Below are 15,387 nucleotides of genomic sequence, written 5' to 3'. Positions count from 1 at the left end.
GGTATGTATAAAGAAATTGAGACACCGGAAATGCAGAATGATGCTGTGTTGGACAGTAGATAATGTGATTCGACAATAACATTCAACAGCTGTATTATGTCAAAACGTAATTGCTCTCAGCTGATCGGAAATGAGACGACTCAAGCTGTCCAATCGTATTTAGAGCATCCTCATCAGTAAAACACGTGAGGGATGGTTGAAATACTGAACCATACCAATATCATCCACACCTCCCTCTCAAATTAAATACAATACAACAAAACTAACTTAGCTTAAGTTTCATGATCAACAACCAAAAAGTCATATGTGCATCACCACACCATAAATAAATACATGCTGGTTTTTACTGAAAACCAGTGACACAGGAAATGTCATCCAACCTGTCCTTTTTCAAATAAAAACAATTAAGTTGCTGACATAGTCATGACAATAAAAAGACATTCAAACCTAAAGCGTCAAATCAATCTTATGACAACAAAAAGACGAGATGAACAATCTTGAAAAAGAGACTGAGTGGTCACGTCCGCCCAGGCCCTGTGAGTTCCCCCCCAATGAACCCCTGAACATTCCGTGGCCCAAAAAATACCATTCGGCTTCGTTCAGGGCTCTTTGCCGTGACGAGTCGGCTTCTTTCCCATGTTTTTCGCTCTCTCAAAAGCTTTCTCAAAGACCTCAACATTTTTCCAATACAAGGGAAGGAAGCCGAACGGTTTGGACGCAACACTTTGCTTTTAAGTCCAACTAATTCCTCACACGTCAGCGGCAGTGCAGAGTAAAGTGTTGAATAGTCTATTGCATGAGCGCCGCGTAGTTGACTAATGTGCTAAATCACAAAAGTCCTTGTACAAAACAAATACAGTATAATAAGAAGAAGTTAGTGAACAATCATTTTAATTTTCAGTTAGTGTTTTAGCCACTGATTTTTCACGAATTGCCATTCATGCATCTAAATACTAATAATCGGTTTTGATAGAAGGAGGCTATTTCGGAAAGTTTCTCATTTGGGCAGGAAGTAGGACTAGACGTGAATGGCCAAAAATGTTGAAAAAGTTTTTGGAAAAGAACGGAGCACAAAGATATAATACTAACATTTGAAGGAACACATACACTGAACAGGTTTACTGAAATGCACAACGACTCGACATTGAACACATGCAATATAAGCAATAATGTAAATATAGGAAATCAACACGAGAAGGGAGGCTCTAGGAGTGATACCATTGGCTTAAAAGGGTCATGTGATGCAGCAAAGAGTCATGGGTAGAGATTTGATTTGTAAGTAGACAAAGATGCAAATTAGGACAAAAGCAGAACAGTCCAATTTTTTTTCTTTTCAAAATATATTATCAAAATGTAATACTATGGCTACATCCCACCACACACTCTGCCGATAGCATCACTGCGCAGCTGTAATATGCAAATAACTACGTTCTACAAAAATTCTTAATCTTTTACAAGTTTATACTTTTAATGATGTTCTATGACGCAGCACTGACAGAAAGAAAGCGATATAGATGGAGAGAAAAAGATGAACACAAGTTGTTCCTAATAAACATTCAACATGCTTTAACAGAAAACTAATCAACAGAGAATTCCTTTTTGTAATTCTTATTTTTTTCTATTTAATTTGGCTCTCTGAAATAAAAATTATCGACCAACCCTCCCTGACTTATAAACTATTTTGAACCAGGGCAGGAAGGCGGTCAGGGTTTTCAGAGAGCCAGATCCAGAGTCCTAAGGGCTTCATCAGGGTTGTCTGCGGTAGCCTGTCATTGGAAAGGGCCAAACGGAGGAGCCAGTCAGGGATCTCAGGATGTGGTCATGGAAGTTGGGTCGTTCCACATGGCCGCCACGTCTCTGAACCTGGAGGAGCATCATTGGGAAGTAAGCGATTAAAATCTAATTTTCCCAATAAAACAGCCTGCATTTATCCCCCAGTAGTTTTTGTATCGTTTCTTTCAGTTGTTTGCATGTCTACATCTGTACAACTTTTTTCTCTTGACCATTCCTTTTGACTTCTTCACTCCAGGCTTTACAAACTGTTCTCATTCCCAAACCATCCCAAACGGACGCTAGTTCAGAATACCTTGGTGTCACTTAGGTTAAAAGTGTGGTTGGGTTACGATACTTCAGTTACGTAGCCTACTTTACATACAAATGTACCTTTTAGCATGAACAGCGGTCTCCTGGGTGAAAGTCCTGGGTTTGTTCACTTACAGAGCGGTTACTCCGAGCATCTGATAACTATGGGTTGGATGGGTGTACATTGAAGTTACTTGAAAGCCCGGTAGGTCTCGTACAGATGGCTCGTGCATTGGTATCAGATGCCGAGGGCCAAGACGTAAATTGGCTATTTGACGCTTTTTGAAATGAGATCAGGCTGGTCTTGAACAGCCATTGAGTTCTGACCTTGCATTGATGAGGTACTGGGCCAGGCTGATGTTGGCGGGGGACCCTGTGATGGTGATCTGGCGCTCCGATGACCCTTCCATGGCATTAGCAATTTTGATCTGTGCCCCAGACATCTGACGGATCTCGTTGATTTTGGTTCCCTGACGTCCGATTATGCAGCCTATTAGCTGGGAAGAAAATGGGGATGGGACTTAGGATGGCTAGAACCATGAAAGATACTGTGAAGCTATATTCGACTGGATTCACTATCGGAGTATACGAGCCAGTCAAAGTCAGCCTTTCAGCTGTAACTTTAACATTTCTTACTTTGGTCAAACAAGTTTTTTCCATTAAGGACATTCACTTTACGAAGCTGACTGCCTTTGGCTGTACTTTATCTCTGCTGTGGAGCAGGAGCTCTCAATAGTCGCAGCTGATCTGCTGTCAGATTGTATCGCTGGAAGCTTCAACAGGAAGCCACGTTAAAAGATAATAAACCAGAGTTTTTTTGACGTCATGGTCCAACGACATTTGTGAATTTGTGTTGTGATGGCAGTAAAATTCTGATCACTGTCGTGCTTTGTTTCTGTTTCATTGCAGCTATTTCTGGATTCATCTTTCTAATCTCTATAAATGGACTTAAGAAGGAGTTGGTATATAATCACAATGTCACATTGACCTGAAAAGTGCTGCCAAGATGTTTCAAAAGAAGTGGTTTACTTTAAGGTACGGTGGCAGAGACAAATTGACAAAGGAGCCACAAATGATCAAAACTGCTGAATAAGTGACAGGTTTTATTCAATACTGTCGACAATGTTATCTTTAAATACTTGTGGCGCTGGAGGCAAAATGAACCCTGTTTTCTTAAGAAATGGATGACCTGTCAGTTTTTGAATGGCAAATCTTTCATTTTGGGCAAAGGTGGTGTTATCAGTCAGGGAAAATGAAAAGTATAAAGAATTTTTACACATCCTGATAAATGTACTCACATCATTGGGAATGGTGAGTTCATGAGTACTGGCCTGGTTACTGGCATCCAGACCTGCTGCTGAACACAGGAGGCACACAGAAAGAGAGGGAAGGAAGAGGACATAAAATAGAGTTTGGCACATTGATTAACTGGAGTTCTGGAGTTTTGTTTTATTCCCTGGCTTGTGACCAGTAGCATTTCTGTATCACTGGAAAATCTGGCTCAGCCTTGAGCAGAGCCTGCATTCACGCTATAAAACTCCTATCACCTGACAAGTTGAATTCTACTTTCTAAAAGGGGGAAAAACAATCTGAGGCAGTTGCATAATTCAAAATCGGATACTAAGGGAACACCAAAGAACAAAAGAAACCTCAACATCAACAAGAGCAGACCACCAGCAGGCCATGTCAAAGATGGCAGTGCACCACAGAGACCATTAGGAGGAGAACGACGAGAAGAAGAAAAAGAGTAAGGACAGACAGGAAAAGAGAGAGAAAAAGGAGGTGGAGAATGTGTTTTGTCTCTACAGGTAAAAACGAGAGAAGGAGCTTTGGTAAAGAGGGTCGTAGTGTAGGTGGGTACGTACCGGGGAAGGCAGGGGTGGTCTGTCCGAGGGGGGTAAAGGGGGTTTGCTGCATAGCCAACTGGTGGAGCTTGCTCAACTGCTGGGGGGGGGAGGAGGAGGTCAGCAGAGCTATGAGGTCATCGTTAAAATACACACTCGCGAACACACACACCCAGACAGACACGCACACAAACACACAGGTCTGTCTGAAATGCTACAAGAGTAGAGAGAGGATCTGAGGAGAAGTAACAACACAGACGCGTGAAGGACAAAGACCGAGAGAAGAGGCTCATAGAGGACTTGGCCTGAGACTGGGGGGGAGCTGCAAGGACATCTTAAAAACTCCGTCTCTCGTTTTTTTTAAAGGTGAATCTTCGTCTCCTGGGCGAGAGTTTCATTTGAAACTTATTTATAATACGTCAATAGCAAATGTTCATTCATAATGCAGTTTCATTGCATGAAAACCAAACAGTCTGCACCCTCTCCTGTGTGTGTGTGTGTGTGTGTGTGCGCGTGTGTGTGCGCGTGTGTGTGTGCGTGTGTGTGTGTGTGTGTGTGTGTGGATAGAAGTGAATAAAGAAATTGCATTGGACATGCTGGACACACACTCTTTTTGTTCCAAGTATTACTCCCACTGCAGCCTCATTCCATGTGGAGCAATCCAACACTAGACAGGCCTGCTAAACTGTGATTGGACATCAATGTTTGTGGGAGGGGTTAAGTGAGTTGTCAAATTGCCCATGTGACCACATTGGTTGGTTGAGGATATAGTGAGCATTGCTTTTTTGCTGTCAGCTTCGACTCATTTCAGGTATTTTGAAGACACTGAAATGAAATTCTTCATCGTAAAGATGTTTTGTCACATTGTGACGGAGTTGATAACTGAGTTTTAAATACGATGAAAGGGAAACTCCATCTTCTTCAACGCGCTGCCAAGCAGCCTTCTATGACTGCTTCAGTTCAATCACTGTGTTATTCCGGTTTTGATTTGAATTGAAATGCTTTTTCTCAACTGACATTTAAGTCTTGAATGTCAGAACGTCTTCGAATGCGGCAACAAAGATAACTTTTCAAATTGGCCCAAGTTCCACCTGCGTTACTATTGGGCATTCAGATGACCAGTTTAAAGCAGGTTCCAGTTGGTCGTCATATCCTATTGAATTAAAGTGAAACACCAGCCACCAGGCCAAGCCCCATGAGGTTTAATGGCAAACAAAGGCCAGGTCAGAAAAGTTAGAAGAAATAGGAATTACATATCAGAAAAAAAGAGCTGTATTAATATTAACAGTTAATATTAATATGGGTAGAGAAGAAGAGAGTAAAGAGAGAAATGTGGATGCAGTGAGACAGACTTATGGAGAGAGTGCAGTGTTGACTGCCTCATGGGGTTACACTCACATCTGGATGAGGGATGGCGTACTGTCCTTGAATGGTATAAGCCTGCAAACATGAGGAGAAGAGCTTATTATCTCGTTATGTCATCGAAACAGTCCCACATAAATACTCAGGTCATGTGATTTGAATATGACAAACTAAAACTATACAACAAAAGACTAAATAAGAAAACAATTGACATTTCTACAACACAAGCACTCTACAGACTCATTTTATTATCTTTTAAGCTGTATTTTTAGCCATATTACAAGAAAGTCATGCACTATAGACTCCCTGTCATGTGCTACTACTGTTCATCAATCGGATCCAGTTGAACTAAATCAATAAGGGACAACTCAGACAGTGGGGAAGTGATAGGGAGGGAGTGGAGCGGCCCTGAGAGGAGTAATGGGACTTGACCTATTGGATGTGAGCTTTATAAAGGCCACAGAGGTCAGAACTGAGCTATATTTTATTTTATTTATTGTCCGAGACAGCAACCAGAGCTGTAACCACAGAAAATAACACGTTAAGTCTCTGCAGCGTTCAGTAGAGTGGAAATATAGACATGTAGGTGAAAAAACAAGTTTTCCAGATTACGGTATGCTTTTGCTTTCTTAAAAATGTCCTCTGTAGAAATTTGAATGAAATTTAAAAAATTAAAATACTGGCTAGCTTTCTTGTTGATTGATGAGAATACTTACGATCATTTATATATTCCGAACAAGAAGCATGCTAAAGGTAGTCAAATAAAGCGCTGAAGTAATTGATCAACCAATTATTAATTAGTTGGTTATCAAGTAATCTATCAACAAAAATATCAAGACTTCTCTGCAGCCTGTTAATTAGATTATTTTACTCTTTGTGGACCATAAGATTAATTGATTAATAACATAATCCGCATATGCATTGATGAAAATAATAATTTGTAGCTGGCCGGAGGATTGTAGTGGATGTGAGATGTTTTTTACTGGTAGCGTTTATAACTGTCTGTCTCCCATGAATATTAGCCTCAGTCTTCTGTTGTTTGTCCTCATCTCCTGTCATTCACATCCAGTCCACTAGTTGGCCCTCTAGTGTTCCTTCCTCAGAAGATCACCTGATTTAAGCTGCTTCCTTTTAGCTTGTGTTTACCTGTTGCTCTCCAGCCTGGGTCACTTTTGATTTTCTTGCTTTGCAAGTTTTTACCTCAACATGAGCAGATGTTTGTCTGCCAACGGATGTGTTAGTCCAGCTCTGCAACCAAAATCGAGTTTGGTTCTGTCCTGGTAGGCTAAGTTAACTCAACATCAGAGTTAAAGTGATTTTGTTATTTTGATTGTTTGTAGCGATTTTCTATCTTCTGACTTGATTCAGGTTTACTATTTCGTGAGTAAAAGATTTTTCTGCTCTGTCCATTTAGAATTCTCATGGAGTCTCCTTCACCGCCTCTGTTCGCATCAATTCATGGGTAAGTTGTCCAGTTTCATTTAACCCAGTTCTGGTTTGAGTGGCTGCAGGTGATGGGCGACAGTGAGGGCACATTAAACAGCAGTGATGGTTTCATGCTTGTCTGGGGGGTCCGCGGGGGTGGGGGCCAGTGAGGGAGGGAGGGAGGAAAAGTGAATAAAACCTGGTGAGACACTAACAGGCAGTGGCTGGTGCTGCAGTAAGAGGCTGAGGTTGGCTGTGGACGCCCCCAGTGGGTCTGCTCTTACCTGGCCACCTGAAAAAATGACAGGGGTGGAGGCAGGCTTGGGGCGGTAGGGGATGGTGGCACCTTTCGGTGGGGACTGAGGAGAGCAAAGGAGGAGAGAGTGGGGGGAAGAAGGGGTGAGATGTGGAGAGTGTTAGAACAGAAAGAGAGAGAAAGAAAGAGTTGCATAAAGTGAAACCATAGAGGGGCGGTGCCTTTAGGGAAGACATCCTGTGACACAAAAGTGCTCTTCACTGCGTGTTCATGCTGACATCAAATGTCCAAATCGTGGTTCAGTGCACAACTAAACTTGGATTTACCTGGAACATCACTTTCAACTGGATAATGATGACTACTGTTCATGCCGTGTTTTAAAATATCTTTAAAAAGTCCACATTCTGGAGACTTACAGTCATGTCACATATCTCCTAGTATCCATGGCTGGTGCCATCATGAAGGCCCAATGGAGAACTGGCTATGCAGATAGTTCACATTAATGGTGCAAGAAAAAGAGACACCACTACAAAGTGTGGAGCCTTTTGATGAAAGCATTATGACTTATTGTGGTTTGACATGTAGCACTGTATTGCTAGTTTCTGCTTTATTTGTAGTTGGGGGGAAAAATGTGCTATCAAGATGTCAGAACACCAAAAGAAATAATCAAATGAATCATTTAGGAAATGATATTAGCAACAGGTATCACAGAAATAGATATATTTTTATGAGAGAGCACCTGATGCAGCAGATCTAACGTCTAGCTGTGTTCCAGTTATATTCCTTGCTGGGATATAGTTGCCGTTTTCATTGTAGGTGGAGGAGTCCACCATCCACATTGCCTTCACATGGACAGGTGCTTAACAGGAAATGATGCAGCATGTAATCTTGTGCTTTTTGCTCGTGGCATGAATTAAATGAAAGTGAGTTTATTTGGCTGAAATCGTAACTAATCCTAACGGTAGGCAAACTACTACATCTTCCATATCATAATCCAAACATACTGTATGTTCCTTCATTTCCCCTCCTCCCTTCTGTACCTCAAGCATCACCACACATATCTGTTTGACACACTGGATGATGGCTTCTGGGGCCCCTGAGATCGTCACTGCTCTCTCAGTGGAGTTGGGGAGCATGTCACCTGCAACCTGGACCTGAGCTCCTGTGGACTAAAGGTAAGAAGAATACCGGTAGTTATTCAATCTGAATTTGTTTTAGGAAATATGCACAAAGCATACGGGCAGGATTTAAAGTTTATATGAACGATGACTATAATGTCTCATGGCTGCACCAATTAAAGAGAAGTATTCTGGTTGGTTCAATCCCTCCAAAACAGGAACACTGCCTCTAAAATCTGGTAATATCTCAATTCATATGGTATTTGAGATCATTAGTATAGATTTGAGACTCTACCTCTCTCATTTCTTTGATTTTGGAGCCTCCTTTGCCGATGAGTGAGCCACACTGGCTGGCCGGGACAACAAGCCTCAGGGTCACAGGGGGTTTACTGGTGGCTGGACTGTTGCTCATAGAGTTGATTATATCCTGAGGGCAGGAAAGACCAGGTGTTATCAGACGAACGCATTTGTTACTGGATCGGAAGTGGTGGCATTGGAGAAATCCACCTTCATGCATGTTTTCTGCATTGGTAGAGAAAACTCTCGCTTGGATGCGTTTGTAGAGTGTAGTTCTGCTGCTTTAAACGTATTATATGTTATCAACAACAATTTATCACATGTTTTATATACTGCTTCTTGATAACTCGGGGGGTTTAAGTACAGTTCAGTGTGTGAACTTCTGCACTTTACTTGTATTTCAATATTTTTCCTCTTCCAAACTGGCATACATGCACTCCTTCCTAGCACAGGTTCACGTGTAGTGTTTCGGAGACTCTCTGGTTTAGTGTGCTGATTCGGCACCCAAATCAAAACACAGGACTGGCCCACTTTCAAAGAGTGCTGCAAGCTTAGATCAGCACATTTCTGTCCTACATACCGGGCCAGCCTGCTTTGTATTCCATTTAGGGACGAGTCGGTACATACTGAAGCGTACTGGTGGTGGGATGTAACTCAGTACTGGTACTCAGTACTTCACTTAAGAGCAAATCTGAGGTACTTGTACTGTACTTGAGTATTTTCTTTTCATGCAACTTTCTACTTCTACTTTCATTTTAAGAATGCAAAGCATTTCATAATTCCATCTTCTAAAATGTGTTTCTTTTCTTGTTAAACCAACGACCACAATAAAAAGCTGCTTTTGCATGAATCATTTTATTAATCTAATTATGAAATGCATTTTTTTGATTACTTTTACTGATTTTCAATGCAGGACTTTTGCTTGTAACTGTGTATTTGTACTTTTACTGAAGTAAAGTATCTGCATACGTCCTCCACCACTGCAGCATCCCCGGTGCCATTGACTCGGTATAATATGGTGTTTTGTAGTGTTTATATGATGAATGTTGTACCTCCTCAAACTTGTAGGCTATCATGGCAAAGGCCTTGAAGATAGCATCTGTTGGCCCGGTGATGGTGACTATCCGCTCAGGGCAATTCCCCTCTGAGATGTTGATGCGGGCTCCACTCTACAGGACAAAAAACACATCATTATGAGAGGAAAAACACAGTGTGTCAAAAATATTTGCAGAAAAGTTCTGCTTACGTCTTCACGCATTTTCTTCACCGTTTCTCCTTTCTGGAGGTAAAGAAAAGGACACATTATGATGTATTTCCCACAGGCGCTATGATGCTTTACATCAGGGGTCTCAAACTCCCGGCCCGCCACCTCATTTTATGTGGCCCGCGAATCCGCCAGCAAAAAAAAAAAAAAGTAAAAATTGTTTTTTTTTAATTTGTTTTTTTAAGTTAGACTTGATAATAAAAAATATCCCCATAGTCGAAATTATGAGATAGAAAGTCGAAGTTATGAGATAGAAAGTCGAAGTTATGAGATAGAAAGTCATAATGATGAGATACTTAAACATAGAAGCAGCTCTTTGGCTGGTTACTGTACATTTGAAATGGAAATGTATTGTGAGTACATTGAAGACTACTTTAAACCTGCTTTAAAACACATGAAATACTTCATGTGGGATTGTGCAAACGCACCCTTGAAAGGATTTTAAGCATTGAACAAAGTTATTGTAATAACTTGTTTGATATTTGTCTTTGATATTTTCTTTAATAGTTTGAGCTTTGATAGAGTAATGTGGGTTTCTTAACCCTCAATTAAAATAATTGAAGTTATAATAACATAAATGTGCTTAAATATATGTTTACATTTATATAACTGCATGTACAATATTTTTACACTTGAATAAAAAATAATCAAATGCAGAGACAGTTAGGAGTAGTTACAACATGTTAGGAGTAGTTACATTTACACCGTCTTACATTTACAACCGGCCCTTTGAGGGTGACCGTGATGCTGATGTGAAAATGAGTTTGAGACCCCTGCTCTACATGGTCTGCTTGTTGTGTCTGTGATAAATACCTTTCCTATGATGCTTCCAACCTCCTGCAGAAACACAAACAAACAGTGTTTGGTGTATTTGTGCCACAGGCAGCTTTGAAACAATCTATTTTCTGATAATTGGAAAGAAAAGCAAGAAAAAATAAGTCACGGAAGAGCCCAGAGACCCTCTTTTGTGTTTTTGTACCTTGCCGTGCATCAGCAGCCTGATGGTGAGGGTCACATTCAGTCCACCTTCTGATTGGACCTTGATGGGCTCCATGTCGGGATTGGATGTGAAGGAAGGGGCGTGGTCACGTGAGAGAGGAGTTCAAGGGCCAAATGCGAGTGTGATGGTGGAGTCAGCCAACCGGTCACCTGCCAGAGAGGAAAGATACAGACACACCTGCTGAGGTTAGAGCGTTTTATTTCACTAAGGTACTTTTAGTTCGTACTCTCTTACTTTCTGACTTCCCTCCTCGTGTCTCTGTCATCAGCGCAACGCTTATTGGTTTGTATTGATGTGGGTAAGTACAACTTTAGAAATCAGCCACAAACATTGTTTTATTACTTCAGTTGTGTGTTTATATGTTGACTATTTCTCATATTACCAGACGGCCAACAATACTCTTTTCAATCTCGGTTACAAACCACTCGACCGTATCTTTGCTACAAAATAGTTTACGATGAAAGCCATTGAAATGTAGGTCAGCATATGTCCCGTCAGCCGTCAAACAGTGAGCGCCATATTTGTTTTTATCAAGCCCATTGCAGCTGAACCCATCGAATTCTGGCTGACGAGTGACGTAATGAGTCAAGCGAGACTTCAGTTTGCAGAGCGACCACAAGAGGACGCTGCGGTCCTGACGGTGGATCTGTCATTCACCGCAGTCGGGGCTGGTGTATTTTAATCTGGTGCACATTTGAGGCCAAATTTGAAACTTGTTTTGTGAAGAAGTCACTCAGAAATGTCTTGATCTGGTATTTATATTATGAGATTTCAGATGGTTGATAATGGCTCTAAATGATGACAAAAATAACTTTTTAAATAAGATTGCTACTATATTTGAAAAAAGTATCCTCTTCTTAGAAGGGGAAACGCATTTAGAGTGGAAGACTGCAATGAAGTCAGTTTTTAAGCTGAAATAATGATTGTAGATGATGAGCTTAACTTCTCAAATGATAAAAAAAATTAATATAAATGAATGAATTAATGGAATACGATCAATTACACCAGGTAGATTCTGAGGGCACAGAGACGGGTGAAAATGAGAATTGAAATTAATTTATTTGAGAGATTTCCTATTTTTATTCTGTACCAAGTAAATAAAGATGCAGGGCGTCACGTAATACAAGAATATGTTAAAACATCTATTTCACACCATGAACCTTCACATCTAATGCGATAGTTTGCTTCATCTTTATGATAAAACATTCGGAGAGAAACCGAACTAAATATGAGATGAATCATGTTTTTTGTAGTCTGCTGAAAGCGAATATGCGAAAAAGAAAAGCCGCTGTAGCAACTGACCTTGACTGAAGAGACGGACAATGTCACCATCTGCCAATCAGAGGCATTGTTGCTATGTGGAAATGGAAATGATTTTTTTTTCTTTCCCTCCCTCCCTCCCCTCTCTCCAATTAGCTGATTTAGTCTCGACGAAAAGAAATGAGGATAATTAGAATCAGTCAAACAAAATCCATGACATGATCGGACCGATAGTCCGATCATGTCATGGATTGTGAAAAGGTCGATGTTCCAGTCGTTGACTCTTCTGTCACCGTGTTCACCAACACAATGAGTCTAATTTAACATACTGCTCTAAATGCTGCTCAGCTTCTGTAAACGCATGTCTATCTTCATAGATGGGTGGCTCTGCACTATCGGCAAGAAATGCTCTTATTCTATATAAAACAAGATCCCTAACATGCTGAGCATTGAAGATTATTTCAGTACTTAAAGCGAAAGGACAACACAAGTTTAGGAGTATTCTTCACAGAGAAGTCCTGTTTTATTCTTTGTATTAGTCTTATGAACCGTGCAGAAAAAGCTCTTAGCTTCAGTAAAGTAAGTTTTACTTTTACAACTATAAAAATGATCTTCATTATCAATTCGGTTAATTCTCAGTCAAGTGTACAGTAAGTAAAGTAGGAAGTTTAGGGAGGACGTCTGTGTATTGTTGACTGGTTGACCATACAGACTCACATAATGATAGCACGGTAGTAATAGCACCAGCATAGATTACACACGCTCGCATAATAAACTCACAGATAAACAATGAGTTAACAAGGACATTTAAAATGACCTTATTGCTAAAACTAAAGGCAAGAAAACATCCAAATATTCATATTTAAGAGGGTGGAAACTCAACATTTCTGTCAAAAGTAGGAGCCCTGCTTTTCATCATCGAATTCACTTTTTTAATAATAGTAACATAACTATTTATTTATCATGTATTTGTGTGTATAAATAATGAAACAGTTTGAATACCTTGAGCTGTTCAACAATGATATTTTTAGTGATCAACACTATTTGTACAGTTTTATAGTTCAACTGACTGAATGAGAAGTCACACTAGCTGAGTTTGTGCTGAAGAAGGATGTCATGCATGTGGAGTTAGGGTTAGGCCGTCGTTCTGAGATTATTGTAAATTGTTCAAGTGTTGTCTAGATTAAAATAAACCCACAGATGTGTTTAAAACACTTTCGGACAGAGTGAAGTGGATCATGACAAAAGGGGCCAAAGCAAGTCGATGGTCACTTAGCTGTGCAGCGGCTCTCGGGCTGGAGTGTACGAGTAAGAGGGGCTTCTAGTTGTATATGCAGTGAGTGCTGTAATGAGATGCCTCCATATCTGAAGCAATGCCTGCCTCTCAAAGCCAACAGAACAAAGAGGCAGATAATCCTCAACAGTTTTTATGCCTTTAAAACACTGATATAGTTTGAATAGCATTTAATAATGATCAGTTATTCCAGCACTTTCCTCCAACGCATCGTCAAAATGCACTTTCACCGGCCAAATATCTCCTCTTAACTTTGCTTCGAGTGGTTTTGCATCAATTGCACATCAGTGGCTCTGCGCAAAACAGCATCTCCTCATTGTTAAGAGCACATAAAGAGATCAAAAGAGAGGAGATGTTAGATTCAAGTTCTTCAAGAGCAATGCACAAGTCTTTTTTTCTGTGGCGAGCGCCGAGCGGACTCGGGGAGAGATGGAAAGAGGGGGGGAGCCATTTTGTGCTCCGCATTGTCCAGCCGAGCGTAAAGCGTGATTAATTCAATAGCCGCCATAGAGGAGGAGGCTAGCAGCACTGCAACACCGAGCATGACCCACTTTCCCCATCAGATGTCATGAAAAATTCCCTGCCATCCCTCTCCGTGTTTCTCCAACTTCCTGTCTGATTAACAAAGAGACAGGGGAGGTGAATCACTAAACCAATGCATGTGCAGCATGTTTGCAATGATCAGAAGTGGCCACACATTTAGTAGAAATATGAGCTTTTAGGGGAATGATGGTTGCTTTTAAAATGCTGCAAGAAATTTGTGCCTTAAAATAAAACAGAATTGCTGCGAGGTTTTAGCCCATTGGGGCAAATGATTCACGGGGCCTTGACCTAATTCTATTATGCTACAGGATGTATGAGCAAAATACAGTCTGGGAGCACAACTGTTCAAGCACAGCTCTTAACGCTGACCTCATTCATCTCGTTCTTGTTGACCGAAATCGACAGCAGAGTTTGTGTTTAAATCACAGGGAAGGAGGCTCTTTGAAGACTTTTGTTTTTCATTACTGTGCAAGAGCAGACGAAGGAAGTAGGTACAGGCCTCAGTGTTCCTAAAATATGAGACGGCATGTATAAAATGTTATATAGTCATTAACTGTGAAAAATAAATCTGCATCTGTTCCTTCCAAAACCTCAATCTGTAGCCTTGAAAAGGGATGAGTACTGCGTCATCCATCATCAACGACGCTTGAATCCTGTCGTAAATCTTGTAGTTTTTTCTGTCCCCCACGCCCTCACCCCCTCCCCTCCCGCCCCTGGAGAGGACCTGCACCGCTGGTTTGGGTCTTAAACCCGGATTAAGGCTTTTTATGTAATCTGGTCTCCTCTGGGAGATTGGAGAGACAGCTGGCAACAGAATCCCTGTCCTCATCTCTCGGACCTCCCCTGGCCTCCAACCAACACATCCCTCAGCTCTCAGCGTCGCATGCAGCGTCGATTAGAGGGGGAATGATTTCTGGAGCCTGTGGTTGATGGCATACCAGACTCCTGCAAAAAATGCCTTTTTAAGATGTGAAAAAACTGGCGTGTATCTCAAAATACACAAAGACAAAAAGTTCAAGACTTTTTTCTCTTATAGCTTTGAATCGCCTCTCTTTGGTAAGAATTCAGGCCAATGAATTCAGTTTAAAGTCATTGTTATAGATCTTAGATGTTTATAAATTAATCTAGCACCTCGCATAAAGGTAAACAATGTAGAATAATCAATTCAAAAGCAGTTTCTTTTTGCATTCTAAGAGATGAATGATGTCACTGTTCCAAACTCTACCATGTATTTTGGGGCATTTGTAAATATGTTTACTGCTCAGATTTCTTTGTATTTGTAATTTTAAATCGACTAAGAGTAAATTTAGAGAATCATATGTCACTAAAATGATTCACTGAAACACCAAACAGCAACGATATAAGATTTGAAGAAAATTTGAAGGAAAAAAAAACGAATTCCAAATCCTGTGCATGTTTAAAACAGATTTTATAAGTTGCATGACAAGAGTATGGCATGTCTCATCATTTTGAAGGATGTTTTCACATCATGTTGCCATACAATCCGTTCTGCTATCAATAGAACAGCTGAGAGAGGGAGACATCTGAAATCCTGTTGGGAAAATCATTAAATGGACGGCCGTCGTTCTAATCTAGGCCAAAGCCGCTGTCATCTGTTCCGTCCTAATCCACATATCTACAG

At 40.7% G+C, this 15,387-nt stretch overlaps 1 protein-coding gene across 2 annotated transcripts; it reads right to left on the bottom strand.

Annotated features, from left to right (window-relative positions):
• Positions 1–1,808: 1,808 nt before the first annotated feature.
• On the bottom strand, positions 1,809–10,702 carry LOC306796966 (poly(rC)-binding protein 3-like; the record flags this gene model as incomplete). 2 transcript variants are annotated; one of them, XM_079296066.1, is made up of 12 exons in its annotated part: positions 1,809–1,863; positions 2,410–2,579; positions 3,381–3,433; positions 3,948–4,023; positions 5,325–5,366; positions 6,929–7,072; positions 8,010–8,138; positions 8,383–8,514; positions 9,437–9,553; positions 9,631–9,663; positions 10,462–10,485; positions 10,628–10,702. In XM_079296066.1, the coding sequence occupies 12 exons, from the start codon at positions 10,700–10,702 to the stop codon at positions 1,809–1,811; spliced, it is 1,050 nt and encodes a 349-aa protein (XP_079152192.1). The 2 variants fall into 2 exon arrangements, with proteins under 2 accessions (XP_079152192.1, XP_079152193.1); XM_079296067.1 differs by having other exon boundaries at positions 3,948–4,026; positions 6,998–7,072.
• Between the last annotated feature and the right edge of the window lie 4,685 nt (positions 10,703–15,387).

This window comes from Melanostigma gelatinosum (genome assembly GCF_949748355.1).
Source record: "Melanostigma gelatinosum genome assembly, chromosome: 24".
NCBI classification, from domain to species: domain Eukaryota; kingdom Metazoa; phylum Chordata; class Actinopteri; order Perciformes; family Zoarcidae; genus Melanostigma; species Melanostigma gelatinosum.
The sequence above is the reverse complement of the archived record's forward strand: the minus strand, read 5'-3'. Positions and strand labels throughout refer to the sequence as shown.